This window comes from Balearica regulorum, chromosome 3 (assembly GCF_011004875.1).
Source record: "Balearica regulorum gibbericeps isolate bBalReg1 chromosome 3, bBalReg1.pri, whole genome shotgun sequence".
NCBI classification, from domain to species: Eukaryota; Metazoa; Chordata; class Aves; order Gruiformes; family Gruidae; genus Balearica; species Balearica regulorum.
The window spans coordinates 101,903,526-101,927,774 of NC_046186.1; the positions used below are offsets into that span (position 1 = coordinate 101,903,526).

At 39.8% G+C, this 24,249-nt stretch overlaps 1 protein-coding gene across 7 annotated transcripts in view; it reads left to right on the forward strand.

Moving 5' to 3' along the window:
• The first annotated feature begins 200 nt into the window (after positions 1 to 200).
• Positions 201 to 24,249, forward strand: part of RPS6KC1 (ribosomal protein S6 kinase C1) — a 93,969-nt gene continuing 69,920 nt past the window's right edge. For 2 of the 7 annotated variants that reach the window (XM_075749220.1, XM_075749222.1), the window contains exons 1-5: positions 955 to 1,138; positions 5,878 to 5,913; positions 10,305 to 10,425; positions 19,418 to 19,533; positions 21,677 to 21,770. In XM_075749220.1, the coding sequence (XP_075605335.1) occupies positions 1,034 to 1,138; positions 5,878 to 5,913; positions 10,305 to 10,425; positions 19,418 to 19,533; positions 21,677 to 21,770 (472 nt within the window). In that variant the 5' untranslated portion in view covers positions 955 to 1,033. Of the gene's footprint in view, positions 259 to 953; positions 1,139 to 5,877; positions 5,914 to 6,789; positions 6,901 to 7,207; positions 7,227 to 10,304; positions 10,426 to 19,417; positions 19,542 to 21,676; positions 21,771 to 24,249 lie in introns of those variants that run through there. The other 5 variants (XM_075749221.1, XM_075749225.1, XM_075749223.1 and 2 more) reach the window with 5 other exon arrangements.

Consider the following 24,249-nt stretch of genomic DNA (forward strand, 5'->3'; position numbering starts at 1 on the left):
AAACACTCTTTAACAGTTCATATGATCTGAAGTGTGATCTGTATTTGTATAGATCTATGTTGGTATAGATTCCCCTTACAGCCAAGTAATTGAAGGTATTGGAAATCTTACGAATACACGAAAGGAAAAGGTTGTGCAGCGCAAAGTTGCGCTCCTTTGGACTGAAGCCATGCACCTCACACCTTGGAGAGTTTGCTCACACCAGAGTGTTTTGCAGACCTGTGCAGACACGAGAGCCCATCTGCAGGGAGAATCCAGGTACAACTTAAACATGAAACATAAAACATTGTGATTCAGTAACAATCAAACTTGCCTTTCTGTTAACATTCCTCTTTAAAATCCATGAGTTGCTTCTGCATTGCAGGCCTTTAGATTTAGGGCAGCGTATCTTAAAATAGCCCACAGCAAACGCTGGAAGCGGTGTACCAGCTCTGTCAGTGGAAGGTCTTACTACAGATTTGTAGATGCCATGGGGCGCCTGTCTTTGAAAGGGGCTCAGTGGTGACTGCCAAGCGTACATCCCTCACAGCTGTGCCCCAGCAGAACACCTTGAACAGGACTGGACTGCCGCAGGGCTCTGCCTGGATGGTTTGACCACGACACCTCGGCCGCATCCACACTATGCAGACTTTCAGGCTACGAAAAAGGCGGCCACATCCAAGCTGCCTGTTAGGAACCGGGGATACTCAAATCCGGCAGCTGGAAGCAGTGTGGGAGGCAGAGGGCCCGGCCAGGCCGGGGGCCATCCAGCACCCGCCGCCGCGCACGCCTCAGGCTCAGCCTCGGCCCCGGCCCAGCCTCGGCCCAGCCACCACACGCCCGCAAAGACGCCCGGGCAGCCCCCTCACGGCCGCCGCCCTCCCTGGCGAGCGGGGGGGGGCGGAGGCCGCGGCCGGGCGGGGCTCCCCGCGGCGGGGTGGGCCCGGCCTGGCCCCCGGCACCGCCCGGGCGGGGCGGGGCGTTTCTGGGCGTCGCTTCCGCCTCGGTCGGGGCCCGGCGCGGCGGCGGCGTTGGCGTTGCGGCGGGGGGCAGCATGCTGAGCCCGCGGGAGCGCGGCGGGGACCTGGCCCGCTTCTACACGGTGACGGAGCCGCGGCGACACCCCCGCGGGCACACGGTCTACAAGGTCACGGCGCGGGTGAGTCAGCGCCCGGCCGGGCCCCGGCCTCCTCCGTGCCGGCTGCCCGGGGCGCCGCGGGCCGCCGCCCTGCCCCTCGTCTCCTCAGGTCCCCGCGCCCGGCCTGCCTGTTAATTGGTCTGTAAAGCCGCTGCTGTGCGCGGAGTAGAGCCTGTGGCTGGGCTGCCGATGGGCGTCCTGGCTGCTCTGCGCCGATCAGGCCGGTCGCGACGTGGAAACCTCCCTCAGGGACACGGGTGGGTGGGAGGGAGGGAGGGAAGGCTCGGACACGAGCTGAGCCTCGTCCCCTCTTGCAAACTTGTAGTTTCGCATAATTTGTAATTGTCTCAAACGAGCTTTGCAGTTAACTCTGAAATTCTTTCCTTTTTGTTGCAGGACATAAGAGAATAGCTTAAAACCAAACAACTCTTTCCTTTATTTTTTTTTTTTTAATCCCCTCTTCTCCTTAAAATTTCTCGGGTAGGTTACAGTCAAATTGCTCTGTCTTCCCGCCTGCCCCACAGTGCAGTCAGCTCCGGCGGAAAAATGAGGCAGTAGCGTGCGTAGGTCCAGCACACCTACGCTGGAAGCACGGTGCTGTTTGAATTGAAGAATATTTGGACAGCCCCTTCCCTCAGGGTTGCGTCTGCCTAGCATTCAACCCCGTTTGGGCAGAAGAGGACCTGGGTGGGTAAGAGAGGCCTAGCAGGAGAAGGTAGAAAGCTGAAGCAGATAACTGGGTATTGGTAGAGCCGACTTGGTGCTAGTTTTGCTGAAGGCTCCTTCTGTTCCCCTAGGGAAACTTATTGCTTTCTTTTCTCCTTCACTTTCCTATTTAAGTGAAAGAGGGAGGGGGAGTAAGTAAATGCATGGAGTTGGGTGCAAGAAGAGTTGGAGTTAAGGTAACAAATACAGTGGGACATATGGGAGCATCAGAAAGTGTCACAGAGGGACAGAGTTTATTTAAGTGACCTGTGATCTTGTGGTTACTGCAGCTGTAGACGTTCTGCCCGTGAGAGCAGCGTATGTTTATATGCACCCTTCCCTTAATTCAAAGAATACAGCGTTCTGTATGCATATATATATTGTGGTGCTCAGGTTGTTTGAGTATGATCACTTTGTGTGATCTATGAAATAAAAAAAATTTTTTTTCTTTTTTTTGAATATATGTACACAAGTCCACTGAACACAAATATGGGACATGTTTTAAACATTCTATATAGTCCAATAAAATGTAATATTTATTAAGAGTTGTTTTTCCCTATGATGTTTTAATCTAACAAGCCTTTTCTGAGATAGAGGCAAGGAGGAAAACAGTGCCATCACATCTTTCTGCAGCAGCTCATTATGGGCTAAGTGTGTGTGTGAGTTTTAAAAAGTTGTGCAATAGGGAGCAATAGGAATGAGCCAAGACTTCTGCTTATTTTATTCTGGTGACTTTGTTCTTATTGGCTAAAGTCAGTTAAAATGCTCTGCAATATTTTCATTTGTGCAGAATTGTTCAAAAGCAAGTTGTGGCTAACTAGTGAGGAATGGCACTCTTTCTCCATGTCCTGTAAGTTGCGGATGTGCTGGTGCTTTTCCACGAAGAGGTGGTGCAGAATCAGGCAGTGTGCTGACTGCGTGTGATTTAGTACAGAGCAAGGAGCTGATCAGTCTGTGAGCTGTCGAAATTACACTGAGCTAACCAGAGATCATTAGTTCTTCAGAGTGTTTTGACATCTAAAATCCTCAAAGTGAACATATATTTCTCTTTTATGTAGCAAAGGATGCTTTGGATTCACAAATGTGGAAGTATAAATAACTTTTGTTTCAGTAGGGCTCTCTCTGGTAATCTGTTATGTCATACTTGAAGTGAGGATTTGGGGAGTTAGATGCTGAAGAAAATGATTTAAAAATAATTCAGTGTACATATCTGCTACCTTCCCTTTTTCTCTCATTCTCTTCCTCCCTCCTGTTCCTGCAGTGATCTGGCTCCATGGTTGATATCACAGCGCTACAGCTGTATTTGCTGAACTCATGCTTGGCAACTTTAGGGGACTGCCAGGAAAAAAGTGAGGTGGATCTTCCCACTGTATTGAATACCCTCCTGACTGAGACCTAGGGTACTCAGAACATGCTAGCGGAGATTTCTGGTTCATGTCAGTGGTGTATGAGTGAATCCTTTGTGAAATAAAGTTAAGTTAAATGAACTTGCTGTACCTATATAATGATAGATTAATAGTCATGAATTGAGAAAGGACTTGTTCAGTGTGTCTTAAACATCTGACCCAAAGGCACAACTACCCACACAGTCTTTTCTGAGTGCTAAGGTGATCTGTCCTTATTGCAGCTTTTTCCTAAAGGTTTTGTTTATATAGCAGAGAATATATTTTTTATTTACTTGTAAACTGTGAAATAATTGTAAGCACACACAAGATTAAATGAATATTGGCTTTTTAATATTCATTTCCAAAGGCTAAAGAACAGAAAGAGATACCGGCAAGTTGTGATACTAGGAATGTTCTTTAATGATATCTGAAAATACAGGTCCCTAGTAAAAGTTCAAATGATTTAGAAGATTACAATTATTAATGATAATTAAAATTCTAATGAGTTGTGTTGGATATCTGCAGGTCAGACAAGGAACATGATAATCTGATATATGTTGTTGGATGGTGAGGATCCTTGTAGGATCTCTGTTTTCAGAGCCTAATGCAGTAATTATGCATTGCTTAGCTCATTGATAGGTATCCTAATGATATTTTAAAAAATAAAGTTGCTTGCATTACACATTTGCAGAAGGAGCTGACTGCATTGATTCTTGTGAGAGGATTAAAAAAGTGCACTGGAAATTTGGGCTATTGGATCATCTTTGCCAAGTCCCTAGGTTGATTATAGGTTGGATTGAAGGGGCAGACCTCTTCTGAGGGTGACCTTCAGAAAAGGATATGAAGAACAAAGTAGGACAACACATAAATTACTAGGTACTGACTTAAAGTTGGCATGGCTGGTAGATATAGAAGGCAATGTAACATAAGAACAAGTGTGAAACAGGGCCTCTGGGTTTTATTCCAGATTCTTACTAACTGGCTGGGTAATTACTCATCTCTCTGGGTCTCCTTCTGCCCATCTGGTAACTTACCTAGCTGCCAAAACTGTTGCAAGGCTTTAACTAAAGGTGAACTGCAAAGCAAAGCAGTTGGTCTGTGCCCTTTGGTGTTCTTCTGCAATGTGTAGCCATGCCTGTGATATCTTCTTCCCCCAGCTCTTCAGGCTTCTTACATGAAGCACACCAGCTATTAGAAAAGAAGGTTAGAAATATTTAACCAATTGTACATAGGACCTGTCTGGTGGTGAATGAAGGAGCAAGAGCCGCCAAGGTTAAAATTTGGTGAAGTTGCCAAATGTTAGATTACTCAAGAGTGAGGAAAAGTTGAGGAAGGTTTTATCAATGTAGACTACGCTGGAAGAAGAGGACTTTGATGTGCAAGGTGAGAGAAAGAACTTAGACTTGTGAAGGAAAATGTTTTAGGTCTTTTGGGACATTGCTAGAGAAGATAAGACTTCTCTTTTCTGTCTTGTCTCCTCCAAAAGGTGTGAAAGGTTTCAGTGGCTAGTTTGTGTAGTAAACTGATGTTAAGAAATGTGGGAGGCTTTGGCAAGGATTTTTGAAAAATGAAGGGGAGGAAGAGAGTGAGTTTGTGGGGAGTATGAGGGGTACGTTATTGTCGCTTAGCAAGAGGAAAGTGTGGATTCAGTGACTTCCATCTTAGAGCATCAGCTGCGTGGAGTTGCAGTACAGTGGGATGGTGTTTTAGTCTCTGGGGCACAAGTGGCGTGGACTCCCTGCGCTTGTCTATACGCATCACCTATTCTCAGCATTAATTATTCCCGGGTGTGTCAGTGTGTGAATAGTCTCAGGTTGGATTGAGAAAGCCCTATTTTCTTTAGCTAACAATAGGCTAATTATTTTGTTAAACAGCTTAGAGTTATAATGAAGGATATATTGACTTGCACAAGATAATTGAAGTTATGAATTAAAGATGTCTTTATTTGATTCGTTTGTTTGTGTGGATATGATCTTACTGCTGTTCATAAGCCCAGTACAGAACTTGGATTACAAAGGCTTTTGCGATCAATATTTGTGTAAAGAAAAAACTCCTAACAAAATACAAGCTTCTCTATGGTGTGTAGCCAAGCCTTGTTTTCACTGCAATTTTTCTCTGGACAAAGTCTTTTATAATTAATTAGGCAAAGAGTGTTTAAGAAGAAACAAATACACAAAGACAGTCAGATGTGTGTGCGCATTGATGGCTGCAAGTAGAGTGGAAATACTGTCTTAGTAAATGCAAAGCCTCATATTCACAGTGAGGTTGTGTGCAGCTTATATTAAGCCAAGTAGCCTTAATTAGCTGCTCTTATTGGGAGTAATGTGGCCCTAATATAAATTAATAGGAAGAGACTGAAAAGATGATGGGGGATGTGCTCTACATAGCTTTGTTTTGTGAGATGCCTTCTGTGCTATTTTGCCTAGAATGTACGTCTTTATTTCTAATCACAGTGACTGACTCTGCTGCTAAAATACCTCACCGTGTATTTGGATATTAGACTTCCATAAAACTAAATGGAAACATTTCTGAGCGCAGAGGAACATGCAACTGTTTGCTTTTTTCCCAGATTTTTCTCTTCAGCAACAAATCATTGTGTGTTACTCTAACTTCCAAACTGAAAATCCCAGTACTTACATGGTTTTTTCTTTTGTTTGTTTTGCTTTTCAGATTGTTTCAAGAAAAAATCCAGAGGATGTCCAGGAGGTAACAGTTTAAACTTGTGCAAATGTCCATGTATCACACTATGCCTTTTGAAGCATCTTTGATGTAATTTAGCAATTTCTGTGTGTTTTGTTATTGTAACTGAGCAAACGGTTTTTTGTGTGTTTCCATTTGTCTTTAGCTTTCATAGTTGAAAACAGTAGCTAGTGTAACATGTTGCAATTCATCCCTCAGTGATGAATCGTGACTTGAAACAAAGTCTTAGGGAGTAAAGTGTCTTTTGATGACAAAACTGCTTTGATAACTTTGCAAGCTCTTTTCTCAGGGCTGGAATTGGCAAATTGATGGTTACTTAACTCCTACTGGTAAAATTAGAGATCAGTCCACAATCCAAGTCTTAGGTCTCAGCTGTAGGTACTCTTTTCCTCTTTAACCAATACTTCACTGAAAAGCCTACATCATTACTGTCTATTAGTGAAGAGGGAAAATGGAGGAGCATAGGAGTAGTTGAGAGAGATTAGACTGCAAGTCATATATTATGCCTATCTCTCTGAGGCTCCTTTAGTATTTTCCAGTGGTATACTTTGCTAAAGCTTTAAAATTGTTTACTCTTTGCCTCTTCTGAAAAGGCTCTGAATACGGCTTTGCTGTATTCTTGTGCCTCTGCAATACCTCAAAAGACTGTCAGGAACCATTTTATTGAGACAAAAAAATACATCACACGTGTGCGGGTTTGGTGTTTTGGTTCGGTTTTTTTAAGATTAAAAACCTGTTTTTTCCCCACTTGGTTTCTTCTGGACTAATGACTTGACATTGATACTGTTACACTATGTACATGCAAAATCTTCCTTCAAAACCACAAACTTATGGCTTTTCAGACATTGTGTAACATACGCATATGTTCAATTTCTGGTACAGTCTCTTACTACAGTTGAGGAGAACCTGGATAGTTGATGAAAGAAGAGCCCATAAATGAATTCATTGCTTCTCTGTGTGGTCAAACAGTTACTGATTAGTGGCTTGGCAGAGGTGAGAATTGGCTAATGCACCTAACACGCTTTTGTTGCATCCTTTGAAATCTTGAGAATCAGACAAACATAAGCATTCATGCTTTTTTTGCATTTTTTTGATCTCTAGAAGATTAAAATAGCCTATCAGAATTGGAGATGATCACGGATCTAGTTTTAGAACTGCATTACTGTAGCTACTGTTTGTAGCTTGATGTTCACCTTTTCCAGGGAGACTCCTGAATTGAACCTATCCATGAGCACATTCTGCCATTACCTTAATCTTCATTTGTGGGAAAAATACTTTATAGCAGCTGTTGATGAGCCATTCATCAGAAAAAAAATATTGTAAGTGTCTTTCAGCTAGAGTATTGCATGAATATGTGTTAAGTAGTTTTGAAACAATAGCAATACTGTATCTTTTAGTCATTGCTTTGGTCGTTGCTTTGATCTGTGGCTGTAGGTTAGCCATGCAGAGTTCCGCGTACTCTAGACAATAGAAGACATAAATGTGCTATGAACTTTTTGATGATTGCCCTTTTCCACCCTTCATTGTACCAAATTAATTATTTTGCATGTGATAGCATGTTAGGTGTGGTGAGATTCTGTTATAAGCAAGGGTCTGAAAGTACATCGTTATTAAAAGGAATATCCTAGACGGTACTTGCAATAAGGGTGAATTGTAGTCAGAAAACCATGTATGTAGGGAGTTTTTCTGTTATAGTGGCTTCTTATGATAAAAAAAGAATTGTGGACAGCCTTTGAAAGAAAAAGAATATGCTCCTAACCTGTTTGTGCTGAAAATAAATTTACCTCAGCTTTGCAGAATGCTCAATTAGAAATTCAATAGACAAAATTTTGTGCACACAACTATGTGCTTTATGATCTGTCTTGTGTGACGCCCTTCCTGCATCCATACAGGATCACTTAGCTGTGCCTGCCTACTCATTCAGAAGTCTCTTTTAATGCCACTGCTGTGATGTTAATACGTATATTGCATATGTACAACTGCACGTAAGGCTGTGTGCTGTCACCTCAACTCTACTTGCCAGGTTTCTGTCACAGCTTTTAATTGCCCTTTGGGATACAAGCCTTTAATACAGCATCTCTCCCACTGAAGCACTTCAGGATAATTCCAGCTGTTGTTGCTGGGACAGGAAGGAAGATAGCCTTCTAAGGGCTTTCTTCTCAAAACGATGAAAGAAGTTAACGTGAAGTTGTGTGTGGAGTTAATAGACAGACTAGCGGACTTCACTTTAATTTCCTTGCTTCTGGGGATTGATGGTGGCAACATGGCCTGTGAAGCAATTGTAGCTAGGGTGGTCTTGTGGGGTTTTTTTTCTCTTACACATTCATGGAGGAGAAAGGGTTGTTCTTTGTGAAACAGATGAGTTACATGAGTTAATAGAGATCTACTGGCTCTAGCCATGACAAGCAACTTATTGCATTACAAGTCTAACATATGTTTTATGATATACTTGCTGTGCTTCATTGGGCCTCAAAGTACAGCGTGTCCTTCCTCCAAATCTGATTTCTAATGAGTATGTTAGAGTGGGAACTTAGCTAACTTTGCTGAGCCGCATGCATGCAAAAGCATGATTTCCCTGAGCTTGTGAAAGGTTTTAGGATGACCTTGACTGCTTTTGCTATGCAAGCTTCTTATGGATGTTTATTTTTTTCCCCTTGGCTATTGGGAGATCACTTGCAGCAGTAAAAAAATGATACTTTTTTAGTGGAATGGAATCTCACACTCTTATATTCTGGCAGCTTTTCACATTGTCTCCAAGTACTGACAATACAGTGACTTAATGTTTCAAGACTTCACAATCTTAGGCAATTTGATGTTCTATATACACACTGCTCAAGAAGTGCTAATCATCCATCTTCTGGATGTTGGATTAGATGGAAGTACAGCATTGAAAAATTATTTCTGATAGCAAAATGACTAGTTGGCCTTCTTGAGAGATTCTGAATTTTCTTCCCTTGTCTGTTGAACTCCACCAAGCAGTAGCTGAGTCCTGGAAATGTGTGCATAATAGATGGGGCTGAATCAGGACTGCTAGTTTCAGTATAGCTAAGTTTATAAGGCGGATAGTGTATTGCGATATGAAAGCTTTGCAGACCTACTATTAGCAGTCCTGTTACCTTACATCTGCATTGTTCTGCAGGTGGGACTTGCATCTGCTGAAACTTAGAAGGCTGCTGACCTTAATGTTTAAAAAAGCAAACAAAACATCTCCAAAACTCGTAACAAAACAACAACCAAAAACCCCTCTAAAATTAAACCTAAATCTGGTTTGCTTGAAAAATGTAGTTTTTCAATTATGATAGCTCATGAGAACACAACTTGTTATATCAGTCAGAAATATTTGGAATCTTTTATATTGTGGTTAGTTGTATTAAGCTAATTGAGACATTTGTCTGATGAAACACTGGAATCAACTGCTGAATGCATTGCAGTCTCTCTCTCTTTTTTGCCCTGTTCTACTTTAATCACTTTAAATAAGTGTCGAAGTTTATTATGGTGGCTTAGTGGGTCTGACCAAAGCCAAGATATAAAATGTCTATGTTCATTTTTTTCATCCTGATAGCAAACCTGTTAGGAGTCAAGTGTAAATTTTGTTCCTCAGTTTGTCCCTGGCCTGGTTTTCCTGTGGGGTTCTCCTCCTTCCTCAAATGGAAAGAATAAAAAGAACGGGATGGAAGAAGGATAAGGTGGATACGTGGCTGGGAGTTAACTACTTCTTTCTGGAAAAGATGGATCACGAAAAGAATGAACCAATGCTTTCTTTGCATTCCTGAAGTTGGAGATTTTGTCTGAATTACAAAAGGAACATGTTCAATTTTTGATCAGGGTTATTAGCAATAAACCATTTAAAATATGGGCTTGCATTTACGTCTGATCAGCATTTTACATAAACAGATTACAAGCTTGTTTGTAGTCCTGGGTGCTTCATATGCTGTCCTTAAGAATCCCTTACTTCTATTGATTTCTCTTCCCTCATTTTCTCTTGCTGTTGTCTCTTCCCCATCCCTGCAGCTGTGCCAAGCACAGCATGCTGAGTGTTGGATACTGCAACACTACTATTCGGCATTTTTTCCTCTCTTACTGGTTCCCTGTGTAGCTCTGGATCTCAGTGTGACTGAAATGCTTCTGCCTTTGCCCTCTCTGTTTCCTTCTTTTAGCTTTTACTTAGTATTTTTTTTTGTATGCACTGTAGTCTTGTTAGCCAAAATGGGGGCTGGGGACAGATAATGACCGTTTTTTATGGTTGTTACAGTTGGCAGTTCAGATTGTATATTTTTGTTAAACATATTGCTGAAGGTAGTGGTCCAATTTGCTTAAAAAAATGTATTTCTGGTGTGTTGCGATGCAAACTATGAACCTCACTAACACTTCTCTCTTCTCCCCTTTCTCTGCTTCAGATAGTCGTTTGGAAGAGATACAGTGACTTTAAGAAACTGCACAAAGATCTCTGGCAAATTCATAAAAACCTATGCAGACATACAGAACTCTTTCCACCTTTTGCCAAAGCAATAGTATTTGGTAAGCATAATTTCTTCCTGACTTGCTGAAATTCTTTGGTAACTCAATATCTATAAATACATCTTGTTTTGTAGTTCCTTGGAACTCTTCCATTTGCTTTTACTACTCAACTTTTTAGTTTGTTTGTGTCTTTTAGGTGTATTGGTATCATAGCTTGATACTTTTATATATTTTTTTAACGGGGGTGGTTATGTCCTTGCTTCCATGTTAGAGATACTAGCTCAAATATTTATTGATGTCTATGTTCTGTATCTTTACAACATACATTCCTTATTTTCAGGAGCATAAAGTCTATATTAGCTTTATGAACAGCACTTGAACAATGAACAAAGATATTAATATATGAGCTGTGATTTTTAATGATAAGTTATAGTGAAGTATCAAGCGGTGGTTGCAGAAAAAGATTATTTTATTTTAGAAATTTGATTGTAATTATCAATTTTATCTAGCTAGGCTTTTGAGATCAGTCCAACATATAGCAGTTAACTATTTCACCAAAACAACCTATAAGAGGATTGTGACTCTACATGAGAAATACACAGCAAAAAGTAACTAGCTCTTAAAAGCCAGAGGTATTAACTTAATGCTGATGTACGTGTCATCATGAATGAGCTGAGCTGTAGGTGGACTTTCAGTGAAGTGGTATGACTCCATATAGAACTCCATCTACCGTGCTTTTTTTAGCAGTCTGTTGTGTTTATTTTAGTGGTGTGGGTTTTTTTTTTTCTTTTTGGTTACACGTGTTCTTTGTGTTCAGCACACAGTGTTGTTGATTTTTTGGCATCCATATACTAGACAATATTCGGTGGATTTTTAAGGATTTTCCAGCATTTTTTTTAGGGTGTCCAGCATGTTTGGTGTCTTTTTTACATGTATCTACAATGTTCTTTGTGAGCATTTCTAAGGTATTTCTAAGGTATTGCTAACTCTCTAGAATGAGTTTGCTACTTTTTGGTGTGCATCTACCATGTGCTTTCGAGCATTTTTTCCAAGCATTTTAACAGGTTTTTTAGGTGCCCAACAAGTGTTTGGCATTTCTTTGCATGCATCTACCATGTGCTCTTTTTTTGGTTTGGTTTTGGGCGGGCTTTTTGGATTATGGGGTTACTAAGGATTTCCATGGCATTTACGAGTTGTTCTAGTGTATTATTTTTTTAAAGCACCCAGCCTTTGTTCATGCTTTTTTTTTTATGCTTCTAGTGTGGTGTTTGGCATTTTTTGGCATTTCCCATGTGCTTTTTCCTTTTTTGGCCAAGGTTTCTGATGTGAAACAGAATTTTTGATGTGTTTTTTGGTTCCTAAGGCGTGGCTGCAGCATTTTTTGTGCCCAGGATTTCTTTGGTGGTTTTTTTTTGCATTCATATATCACACTATTTTATGCAGGTTTTTAAGTGTCAAGCATGTTTTGCCCTTTTTTGGCCACATTTTTTGAGTGCTTCTAAGGCATTTCTAAAGCTTTGCTGACAGTCCAAAATGTGTGTGGTGTTTTTTGGTGTGCATCTACCATGTGCTCTTTTTTGGTGTGGTTTTAGGCAGGCTTTTCAGTTTCTAAGGTGTTTTGGGGGTTACTAAGGCAATTCCATGGCATTTACAAGTTGTTTTAGTGTATTTTTAATTTTTTTTTTAAACTTTCAGCCTGTGGCGTGTGTGGATTTCTTTTTTTGTATGTACCTCGTGTGATTTTGAGCATCCAGCATGTTTGGCGTTTTTCAGCAAACGTCTGCTATGTGCTTTCTTTTTTTGGCAAGGTTTCTGTTGTGAATTGTGTGGTGTTTTTAGTTCCTAAGGTGGTGCTGAGGTGTGTTGTGATTTTTTTTTTTTTCTTTTTAGTGTTCAGCATTTCTTAGCTGTAGCCGTTTTCATACATCCATTGCATGATTTTCAGTGAGTTTTTAAGCATTTTTCAGCATTTTTTAATGTGTCCGGTGTGTTTGGCATTTTTTTTGGCACGCATCTGTCACGTGCTTTGTGAATGTTTCTAAGGTGTTGCTAACTGTGCGGAACAGGTTTAGTGCTGCTTTTTAGTGAGGTGGGGTTTTTTTGTCAGACATGTTTGGTGGGTTTTTTTGGCATGAATCTACCATGTGCTCTTTTTTGATGTGCTTTTTGGCAGGCGTTTTGGTTTCTAAGGTGCTTTTGGGGGACTTTTTGATTTGTGAGGTGTTTTTGGGGTTACTAAGGCATTTCCATGGAGTTTACAAGTTGTTTTCATGGATATTTTTTTAAGCATCCTGGCTGTGCTTATGTTTTTTTTGTATGGACCTTGCATGGTGTTTAGTGTCCAGCATGCTTGTTGGTTTTTGGCATGCATCTGCTATGTGCTGTCTTTTTTGGCAAGGTTTCTGGTGTAAATTTGAGGCATTTTCAGGTGTGATTTTGGTTCCTAGGGTGTTGTCATGGCATTATTTCTGTCCAGGATTTCTTTGGTGGGGATGTTTTTGCATGCAAATACTGCATGATTTTCAGTGCATTTTTAATAGTTATTCAGTTGTTTTTTTGTACGTCCAGTATATTTGGTATTTTTTGGCATGCATCTACCATGTGCAATTATTGGGCATTTTGACATGGTTTCTAAGCTTCCAACGTGTTTGGCTTTTTTTTTTTGTGTGTGAGTCTACCACTTTTTTTGATATGGTTTTTGGCAGGCTTTTCAGTTTCTAAGGTGTTTTTGGGCTGGTTTTCCAACGTTTAAGGTGTTTTGGGGTTATTAACGCCTTTCCATGGTGTTCACAAGTTGTTTTAGTGTGATGTGGGGTTTTTTTTTGTTTTGTCTTTTTAGCATCCAGTCTATGTTTATTTTTTGTATGCACCTTGCATGGTCCAGCCTGTTTAGCATTTTTTTTAATGTATCAACCATGTGCTCTTTTTTTAGCAAGGTTTCTGGTGTGGATTTTGCATGGGGTTTTTTGTACAGGTTTTGGTTCCTACAGCATTGTAGGAAAGTAGCATTGTAGGCAAGTTTGACAGTGCTGTAGCAGTGTTTTGAGCATCCAGGATGTTCAGTGGTTTTTTTTCCATGCATCTCCTATGTTCTCTTTTTTTTTTTTTTTTTCCTCCCAAGGATTTTGGCACGAATTTCGCACCTTTTTTTTGGTTTCTGAGGTGTTGCTGTGGTATTTTTTTCCATTGCCATAGTGTTTCTAAGATGTTTTGGTGGGTTTTTAAACCTGCAGCACACTTACAGCATTTTTTGGTGTGCATCTATAATGTGCCTTTAAGTGTTTTTAGCATCCAGCATGGGTTTTGCTCTTTTTTTTGCATCTAGTGCTGGATTTTTGGAGGGGTTTTTTGTGTGTAGCATTTTTAGCAGTTTTGAGTGGTGTTGGCCATGCATCTAGCGCATATTTTCCCATGATTTTCCTGTGTGTTGCACATTAGCTTGTTTAGCATGCAGTGTTTTGCATTTTTTGATGTACATTTATTGCACATTTTTACATATTTCTTTCCATGTGTCATGGTTTTAGTGTGTCTTAGCATCCAGTATGCTTTTGATGTTTTTTGGCATGCATTGACTACATGCTACCCATGGAAAAATGTGCAAAAATATTTTTAGCATTTTCACCTCATTTAGCATAAGCTTTTTTTGTGTGTGTGTGCCCTAGGATATTTTTGGTGTGTTTTTTCTGTGTTTTTAGGTTTTTTTGTTGTATGGGTGTGGTTTCTCTTGTATTGTGGGGGGGGGTTTGTGCATTATGCTTTCTGGTGTGAGGATTTTTTTGGCGTTTACTATTGCTTTGGGATAGTCAAGCCTGTCAATTTGGAAAGTGCCAAAATTGAGGTTGTTTAGTCAGCCTTTTTTCCACCACTTTATGTGACAGCACTGTAATACTGCCTGGGGTTACGGTACTGTAGCAGTATTTTCTGGCTGCCCTCCTGTGCCTTGAGTGCAGGAAGAACTGTACAAAACTCCACTGCAGGCAAAACCTCAGCCTGGAAAGCACAAATTTTCCTTCTGACGTTTCAGGACCAAGTAGTGCCACAGACGTGTAATTTTTGCTATTTAGTGCTACTGTGTTTATTCTTGATGCCTACTGCGTGTAGGCATGGCACTGAGATGCTTTAAAGAATATGCTAACATAAGCAGCTTTGGACAAGTTGAAGTTAGCTTATAACTCAAGTTCAAACTGCCCCTACTGCTTTGAGGGAACCTCTGACTTAACCCCTTGTTGTGTGGACCAGCTAAGTGAGAGGCAAGGGACCTGAACTCTGATGCAGATTTCATGGTTCTCTGTGCAGAGCTGGGACCCATTCCTGGTTTAAACAAGATTGATGGTTGGACTTGATGATCTTAGAGGTCTCTTCCAACCTTAAAGATTCTATGATTCCATAAGCTTTCGCATCAGCTAAATTGTATCCAACTTTTATGTCTTTTAATTTTTGCTTATTTATGAAGTTGGAAGCGGGGTAAGTTTCAGTGCTATGTCAGAACTTGTGCACTAATGGTTAAATAGAGGATGTACTATTAGTTTCATGCTGAGATGATTTTGTCTGATTTACAGAGTAGAGTGTTCACTGGACAAGTTATTTAAAAAGCTAATATTTGCAAAGCATAATTTAATTTCAGGTAGAAGCTGTGGTAGCTTTTCATAGGGGAGGAAAGAGAGGGATAGAAATAAAAGAAAATCAGGGTGGAAGAGTATGGGCTTCTAATATCTTAAATAATTTTAAATTACCAGAAATGCAAATTAGCTGTTTTTACACTAGCTCTGTAAGCAAGAGAATTGAGTAAAATCCCTTCTGAAAGACGTCCTTTTTCTACTGATACCTGGTAAACAAAAGTGACTGCAGTGTACATTGTAAGAGAAAGAAATCTACAGAAATATTCAATGTAGTTATTTACAAAAAGCTATTTGAAATTAAAATTAAACCAAACCAAAACCCACTACATTTGAATGAAGTGGAGCCACAGAAGAATACAGGAAAGAGGAGGTAGTGTAAAAACAAATTTTAAATTATTGGTATATAGCTGAAAGGAACAGAAATGTCTGACTCTTCAATTTAAGAATTATTTTTCTATTTAAAGCATAAAATTTAACTGTGTATCCTTCCATCTCACTTCTACACGTAATAGCTTCTGTGTGTTTTATTTTAATTTAAAGCATTTATCTTCAGATCAGTCCTAGTATTTTTTCGTATTAGAGGAAAAATGTAATTTTAGTGGATTTTGAGTTTTTGACAAACTTGTTTTCAGTCTCGTTATGGTGAGCTGCAATGTCCATTTCTATTAAGATCTTTTACTTTCAAGCTGCTTTAACGGAGCATTTCTGCAGTGTTTCTTCCCTGTGGTGATGTTCTACTGGTTGCAGCTTTTAAACTAATTACTAATTAGCATTGCCAATAGTTGATTTTTTTTTTTGGATATGAGTACTTTGTGACATATATATACTGTTTTGTGGAGAGTACGCTTTACGAAATGAGCTTTGGTGGTTCTGATAGTCAAGCTTACTTGTAGTAGAAGTATTAAACTTGAGCAGAATCTCAAGTTCAGCATTCAGAATTTCAAGAGATGGTGTGGAGAACTGAGATGTATTTAAAAATGAATGGGTCATGCTGTGCTTCCATATTTCACACAACCAGAGACTTGCCACATCTGCAGAACTGCATTGCATGTTTTACACCACAGCTTTTGATAATTATAACATGCAAGTGCACATATTTTTATTCTGGTACAATAGACGTGTTCACATCAAAGCATGAAACTTGTTATAGGTGGGAAATGGAAATCATTTCACTTCACTTGAACCTTTTCCACCCATCTTACGGAGAAAACCTAATGACCTCGAGCATGGGCATCTAAAATGTCCTAACAGTACAGCTATGAAGCTTCTCTGAACTGTTATGCAGCAATTATGATACCTGTTTCTGGGAAGTGGTTACTCTCCTCCTCTAATATGCATCAACATAACTTCTTCAGTGTTTTCAAACTACTTTTTTTGTTGGACACATATTCCCATATGCTGGCTATACATGGTATTTTGTCAAAATGCTGGTAAATCTGTACTCAGCATTTCTTGTATCTAACAACTGCAGAAATGTACTCTAGTGTAAAAAAAAAAAAAACAAACCAAAACTCTTCCTCCTGACAAACCAAAAAAACCCCAGATATTGATAGCTTGCTAGTAGGGAGTCAGAAAGGTGATTCACATTATAAAGCTCAGATAAGGATACTTTTTGGATTTGAAAATATCAAATGAAGTAGCATATTTAAGAGTTAAGCGGCATGTACAGTTGGAAGTCTTGTGAGAAGCTATCTGAAATATGAACACAAACCTTGCTAGGCATTTTGTTGTTCAGATCTGCTCCAGAAAATGAACTGTGGATTCTCTTTACAGGAATTTACGTTTGGTTTCCATGTATATAAGAAATTTTGAATGGATCATTGCTGGAGGAATAACAGAAGTGTGCTAATACATTTTTTACATGCTGAGATTGTAGTTGATGCTTCCTACAACCCTGAAAGACGTGATCCCAATAACAAAGTTTCCCTGTATCTGAGAGATGTAAAGAATAGTGGAAATGACATTGATTTAGATGCAGGAAGACTTCCTGATAGGAATGTTTGAAGAGTCAGCTGGGTGTCTTAAGTACCTTTGAACATCTGATTGAGAAGGATGATAATGAAAGTGTTGATTGCTTGAAAGTATGAAAAAAGGGAGAGGGAGCAGGAGTTAGGCAGGGTTGGCTGGGAATGAAACTGCCAGCAAGATGCCAGATAGTCTGAACAAACCAGTACTGAATTATGTTCTTCCTTCCCCCATATTCTTCTGGTTCTGTAAATGGTTGTCCTGTTAGTGTATCGTGATGCTGATGAGCTGGCAAATGTGACAGTGACTAATGTTTCAATGGCTCTGTTCAAACATGTATTTTATTTTTTTTTTTTTTTTAGCTCAGCTTCCTAAGAAAATGAGGCTTATGTAATTATGCTGCCAGAAAGTCAAACCTTTTACTCATGTGGCTAATATCAGCTAAATTTGAGAGGGAAGGCGGTTGCAAATGTAATTATATTTTTGCAAAGTCCATGAAATGGCAGCCGAGTAAGAAAAGGCGCGCTGTGGTGGTACCGAGGGCCAGGCAAGGCTCAGCTTGTGCCCCAGAGGTTTGCAGCTGCCTGGAAAACTGGTGAACACGTGTCGGTCAGCCTGGCAGTGCTGGTCCTGACACGTCCTGGCTGGTACCCAATGGAAGTTTTGAGAAGATGTGGATAAGGAAATTTAGTTTTTATTTGGTTTGATGACAGAGTAGATGGGGGAGAGAAAGATCCCTGAGAAACCAGGAAAAATATCTTACAGAATTACTTGTTTGCAAAACTTACCTGTTTTTGGTCTTGTTCAGTGTTTACTTCTTTGCAATTGATTTAGTGTTTCATTGTAACAGTGTTTGTAGATTGATTTTTTTTTTTTTTTTTTTTAACTGGCCTATGCTGCTGTGCCTTACTGAAGGAAGTTTTTTTTCCTATGATGTCCTTATTTTGCGTGGAATGAAGCAAAAGCCCCAATGCACCCACAGTGTTGCTCTGAAGACATAGGAAGTTTGATGAGCAGTTTAATAGAGGCTGATTTCAGTGTTGCCACTCAATGTGGTAGCATTGCCTTTGCCTTCTTTCTGCTTGCTTGTTGCTCGCTCTTTTGTACAGCTGCTAATGTTTGTACAGCTGAAAGGGCAGGGTGAGCAAGTCACGGAACCAATCCAGCTGAAAATTAGCCCAACGATGTCTTTCCTTTCCTTTCATGGAAAAATAACCCCTAAAAGCTTTGTTTGTGATCTTGTGAGTATGTGTTTCTTTCTAGTTTTATTTTCTTTTTTCTGGTACCACATCGGCAGGAGCTATTTACTTGAAGAATTTCTGGAAAGAATCCTGCTTTGATACTTTCTTCTGGGATTATTTTTTTGCTTGCTCTGAGTATAAATGAATTTTGCTTCTGTATTCAATGTTTCTTTTGTCCTCTTCAAAGGTTAATGCCACAGAGCTGTCACAGGTGGTTCTTATTTTTCTGGTCATGCTGTTATAGCAATACTGTTTCTTGAACTTGTCTTCCCAGTCCTTTTTTTCCCTCTGTATAGCTGTTCCAATATCTGTTCTATTCTCCAATTATTACTGTTAACCTCTGCCCTTTTCTTTATGTAAACTTGTAACTATTTCAACAACAAAGTGATGTTGATATGAAAAGCTAAAATAAGTTGTGTGCAATTGTGAAGAAAGTGAATTTAAGGTAGCAATCCAAGGGTTTCTCCTGAGAAGCAAATCTCTCAGGTGAACTGTGGGATTGTTTTTTAAATATGTTTTTTCTAATTGGAATGTCTTGGGTGCTGGGCAGGGAAAAGGGAAGGATCATATGTTTTGGTAAATGAGCTGCTTCCCAGCTCTGCTTACCTCTTGAATCCAGGAGGAGATGAGACCCTGTCTGTGTGGAGCTACTTCAGAGGAAAGCTTCAGTGCCCGGTAGCAGGGCTTCACCATCTCCCCTACACTCTGTCTCCTCCATAAACGGCACCTTGGAACTGATGATCTGTTTGGGGGCTTTTAGCAATACTTCATTTACTATCTGCTCCTATCGTGTGTTGTTCTTGAGAATATGTGAAGAATGCTCAGCTCCTTACAGGATTTGGGCCGTAATCAAGGCTGACACTGACTGGCATATTGTCAAATTGTGCATGTATCATTTATTGTTAGATAACACTGGACATCCGTTAGTGTCTCTTGGCTAATCAAGAGTGTTGCCTCACATATTCTTACGATGAGAGGGCGAAGGATTCTTGTCGTAGCTGCCAGCTTTCATCATCTGAATGGATTACAGAAGACGGGACTAGGGACAATTGAGAATAGGAAGTTTGAAGATTTGCTATGTTCTCCTGAAGCATTGGAATGACTTTCATAGACTCAGGGCATTGTCTCCAGAAGGTTGCTTTTGTCTTGTTTCTTTTCGTGGTGGTTATTATTGCAGAATAGACGTGTAGTTATTTCTAAAACTGTTGATCTATGTGTCTCTTCCAGGGCGATTTGATGAAACCGTGATTGAAGAAAGAAGGCAATGTGCTGAAGATCTCTTGCAGTTTTCTGCTAATATCCCTGCTCTTTATAACAGCAAACAGCTTGAAGAGTTTTTTAAGGTTTGTTAGTATTTGCAGAAGTATTTACTTCTTACCGATACGAATAACATATAGTGCTGATTGTGCTTTACTTTATAAACCACGGAGTGACAGTGAGCTGATCTGACACACTTTGTGAAGTGACTGGGAGTTTTCCATTCACTCTGGAAATGTGGCTTAAAAAAACCCCAAACATGCCACACCTCTACAAGGTGGAAAGTTTTACACAAACTTCAGGTGAAGGGATTTGGAATTTTTGTTTATTGAATGATGAGCAAAACCTGTGATGCTAAATCCAGGTGTTCAGTGGGAAAGTAATAAAAATATTGTCACTGTTTCTATATTTTATGTAGGTGTTTATAGTTTCAAACTGAAGGAAGAAAGACTGTCTGTATTGTTTTCTTATGGCCTGTTACAGATTCAGGTCTGTGACAACAAATTAGGTATATAACTAGTCAAATGTGCTGCATGTACAGTGTTGTAAGAACCACTCTCCAAAACATAGTTTAAGACAATATGTTGATCCAAGCTTCCTCTTTATTCCATCTGAAGCAGTTTGTTTTCATTAGTTCTTTCAAACCTCTTTATTTTCAGTAGCTTAGTTAGCTTAGTCCAACATTCTGCAAACACTTCAGCATAAATTTACATGTAAACATGGTAGTAACTCCCTGGAATGAAGGAAATGCTCATCTGACTGAAATGGGACTCAAGTGTATGAATGTGTTGAGTATATTTAAATGATATATATGCAAAAGCAAAATTACAGCAAAGCACAAAAATCCTAACTTTTTTTGATGATGCAGTTATTGCAGAGCCCTTTAATATACTTAAGGTAATTTTCTTTAAGCTTTGCTGGCAGCAATGAATGGGAGATTGAGTTAGAGTATTTTACTTTTCAGTGTATTTGCATTTGCACTTTTTCAGTTCTTTGGAAATATTTCTGTTCTGTGTTTTGGGGCATTTGTTCAGAGCTCTTTTCCTCTCCTTTCCTTAACAAAAGTATTAGTTTTAGCCTTCCAATGGACCTTTTCTGGCTTTGAAAGGCAATGAATCAATCTAAAAAAAGCATTAGTTTTTATAGAAGCAAGTAGGTCTGCAAGGGTAGTTATGCAAATGTGATGATTTAGGCTCATTTGTTAGCTGATGTTGTGTCATGTTTTCCTGTAAGAAACCTTTAGGTTTCAATCAGTCACCAGCTCAGCCAGTGTCTTTTAGCTCCGCTCACGGGTAGTTTTGTTCCTTTTCAGATTTTTGTGCAAATAGCAATGGAGAGATAGACTTGGACAATGAAGTCTTAGAAACATCCGAAGGGAGTGCTGTCTCTATCTGTGTGCTATTGAAAAATGAAAATTTTGACTATTGCTGCTATATAGCCAACTCCGGAAAAATGGAGTTGGCTAGTGTGGAAATGTGCTGGCTAGTGTGGAAATGTGCTGGGCTAGTTCAGGATAGATTAGCAGTGCCCATTTGTAACACTGCCTTGGAAATGGTGCAGTTTCTAATAAAGTTGCCTGGAAAGTGTGTACCTGAGATGCGAAGCAGAAATTTAAAAAAAAACAAACACAAAACATTTAGGTGGGTTCTCATGCAGTTAATTGTTCCTGTTGTTACTTCACTTAGCTCTGATTCCTTTCAAGCTTGGGAGGGAATAATGTCGCTCCTATATGCTGGCCCCGGCCCTGTCTTCCCTGTTTGTCCAGTCTTGACTACAACTGAACTCAAGATAGTAGGTCATGGGTGGGACCTGATTCTGACAGACAAATGCTCCTGTGTGAGGGATCTGCTGAGCCTGGGAACACCGCTGAAGGGTACAGACTGTATGTACCACAGTAGAGCAGGAGCGTTGCTGTTCTTTCCCTGTTAAACTCTGGTGTTTGCAGGCAGACCTGCTGCAGCCTATATGGTTCACGACTCTTGTTGCTCACCAGAGAAGCTGCAGTAGGCTAACTGTTCAGGTGCCTAGAGAGTTTGTGGCAACCAGATGTGGCCTAACCAAAACCCCTTGTTTAATTTTGCAAGCTTATATAGTTAAATTAAATGCATTAGCTCTAAAGGAATGGAGCATTCCGTGGTTAGGAAATTTAATTTTGACTATTGCTGCTATATAATGAGGCTTTCCATAGAGCACAGCAGCTAAATAATTCCTTTCCCTCATTCGTTTCAGGGTGGAGAGGTACATGATGGGTCTGAACTGATTGGTCCTGTTGAGCCTCTGTCTGACTCTCTTACTGACAACCTGTCTGACTGCAGCTCTGAAGGTTTGCTTTCTTTTCTCATGTAACCTTACAACATAGTCTGTTTTAAAGCAACACATAAATGACAAATGCTATGTTTGTAGGAGCATTGGCATCCAGTTTCTATTTGTTATGACAGAAATGCTGGAACTGGGATTAACAAAAGCGAAGTTGGGCTCAGCACTTCACTACTGGAAGTTTGCTTCTAACAGGAAGTTTTCAGGGAGTTTGTCTAGTCCATTCTAGAAGTCCTAGTGCTCTGTCACTCAAAAAGAATTGCTTTTGGTGCTGACTGAACAGAACCCTCTGGTTTTAATGTACTTAAATCCTGCCTGCTTCCCAAAGGTTGGGCAAACAGTGTGGTAGGGTTCACTACTAATCATGACTCAAGTCTCAAGCTGTAAAAACTTGCGGAGAACTTTAAAACCATTTTGAGGTTGATCAATAAATACAAAGATGACTGACTGAATTTGCATAGAGCATGAAAAATAGGTTTAAGATTTGAACTGCCCCGTTCATTTCAGAGGGTTCTCATTCAACTGTTCACACTCTGGGTGTCACTGTGCTTTCAGTGCTTAGTAAAATCCAGAAGAGAGTATCATATTTTAAAATTTTACGTATGTCTTCTGGATTGAGGATATGGGAGTGGTGACTGTTAAAGCCTACTGCAAGGCTTAGGGCGATAAGTTGTTTAAATCTCTTAGAAAAAACTGCCAGCATTTTTTCTTTTCCTGAGAAGAACTCTCTGTTCTTGAAAGTCTGAGAGGTTGTGTGTTAGAGCCTGTGAGGTCTATGTTAAATTGAAAACTGGAAATCTGTCCCTTAACTTGCTAATGTTTTCTGGTTGTGCTGTGCCAATGGAGGGTACATCCCTTTTTCTAAGATTGCATTTCCTTAGCACAGCGTAAAAGATGCACATGAATGGTTTCGATACCGTGTGCAGCATAATTTTAGTGGCACTTCACTTGCACTAAGTAATAGTATGGCTGTAAGGTAAGGTCAGTCAGCCCAAATAAATACTGTGCTAGGGCTTCTTGCCTGTCTCTGGAGGCTGAGCTAACTTAAGCATCTCTGTATATAATCATCTGCCAAGTACCATGCAGTCTTTCAGATATTTATTTATCTCTGAGTTATGCTTGGGTCCTTGTGACTTCTAAGAAATTCTTTTCCAGCCTTTCAAATTTTCCTTTGGAACTGTTTTACACTCATGTATAAATACATATTATTATACAAATGCTTATTAAGCTTATTTGGGAGATTCTGTTTTTTTTTTTTTCCTTACCCACTTAATTTCCTCTGATCTCTTTCTACCATAGGACTTGTTTTGGTAAAACTCTGCTTGAATAACAAGAACTGCTTGTGTTTTTCTAATAGTGTTTTGTTTATTTTTGTTTGAGGTTATATGACTTGTCACTGGGATCTCTCAATGTCAATAACTTTGTGCTTAGGTATATAATACATTCTAAGTGTGTAGTCAGTTTTGCATTTTATTTTGTAGGATCTTCTATGATGTTAACAAACCAATGCCCCTACAATATTTCATTCAGTGAAGGGAAAGGTATAGAGCCGTTTAATTACAGAGGGTAGTTATCATAAATACTGGTGATTAGTTTTAAAGGGGCACTATTTCAGTGAAATTTAACATTCCAGATTTTGACAATGCACCCATTTTACATTGTGCCTTATAAAAGAAAAAGTGTTTAATATGAACGTTTCTATTCTTTATTTGCAAGGGCCTCAGTTTTAGAAGGAAAACACTTCCTTTATGTGAGAGAAAATATTGAAAAGAATGCTGTAAAGTAGAAAAATTCTTTGATACCCTTCTGCATCAGCTGGAGTGCTTTTAGGGGATACTTGCAACAACTATGAGCACGGGATTTCCAGATGCTGAATGTGACTTTTGTGGAGTTGTATTTTCTAAAATCTTATGTGTCTTCCAGCTCATATTTTCTTATGTTTGAAACCAAATTTTGGCCCGGGCGGGGGGGGAGACTAGGGAGGGAGAGAAACATCTGTCTTTAAGGCCTCTAGATGGCAGTGAAAATACTCGGTTCTGAGTTCTCTCCCTGCCTCTCCTCAGGGCATCCTGCCTGTGTCTCATTTCTCCCAGTCTGATTATCGTGATTAACTGTGATAGTTCACTAGTTGTTAGTTTTTGTGAGCATTCAGGGGCCTCCACATGGGCGCAGCTCCTTCAGGCTGTTGTACTGAGAAGTATCAAACTCATTCCTTAACAGGTGCTGGTGTTTGCTTATAAGGGTGGGTTGTGTTTTCTCACTTTTATCTGTTCTTTGCAGACAAAGTTCATCTTGCAGAAGGTGTGCACGTTAATGGTAGAAGATGCAAATTGATGGTAGTAGAAATGTTTTTGTACCAAAACAAGTGATAAGTATCTTGCTTGTAAAAGCAATTTGGCTGTTCATGCTTTCACAGGAACCTGCTTTCCAAGAGGCCAGGTTACCCAGGCTTTCCACCAATTTTTGGAAACTGTGTTTACTCCTCA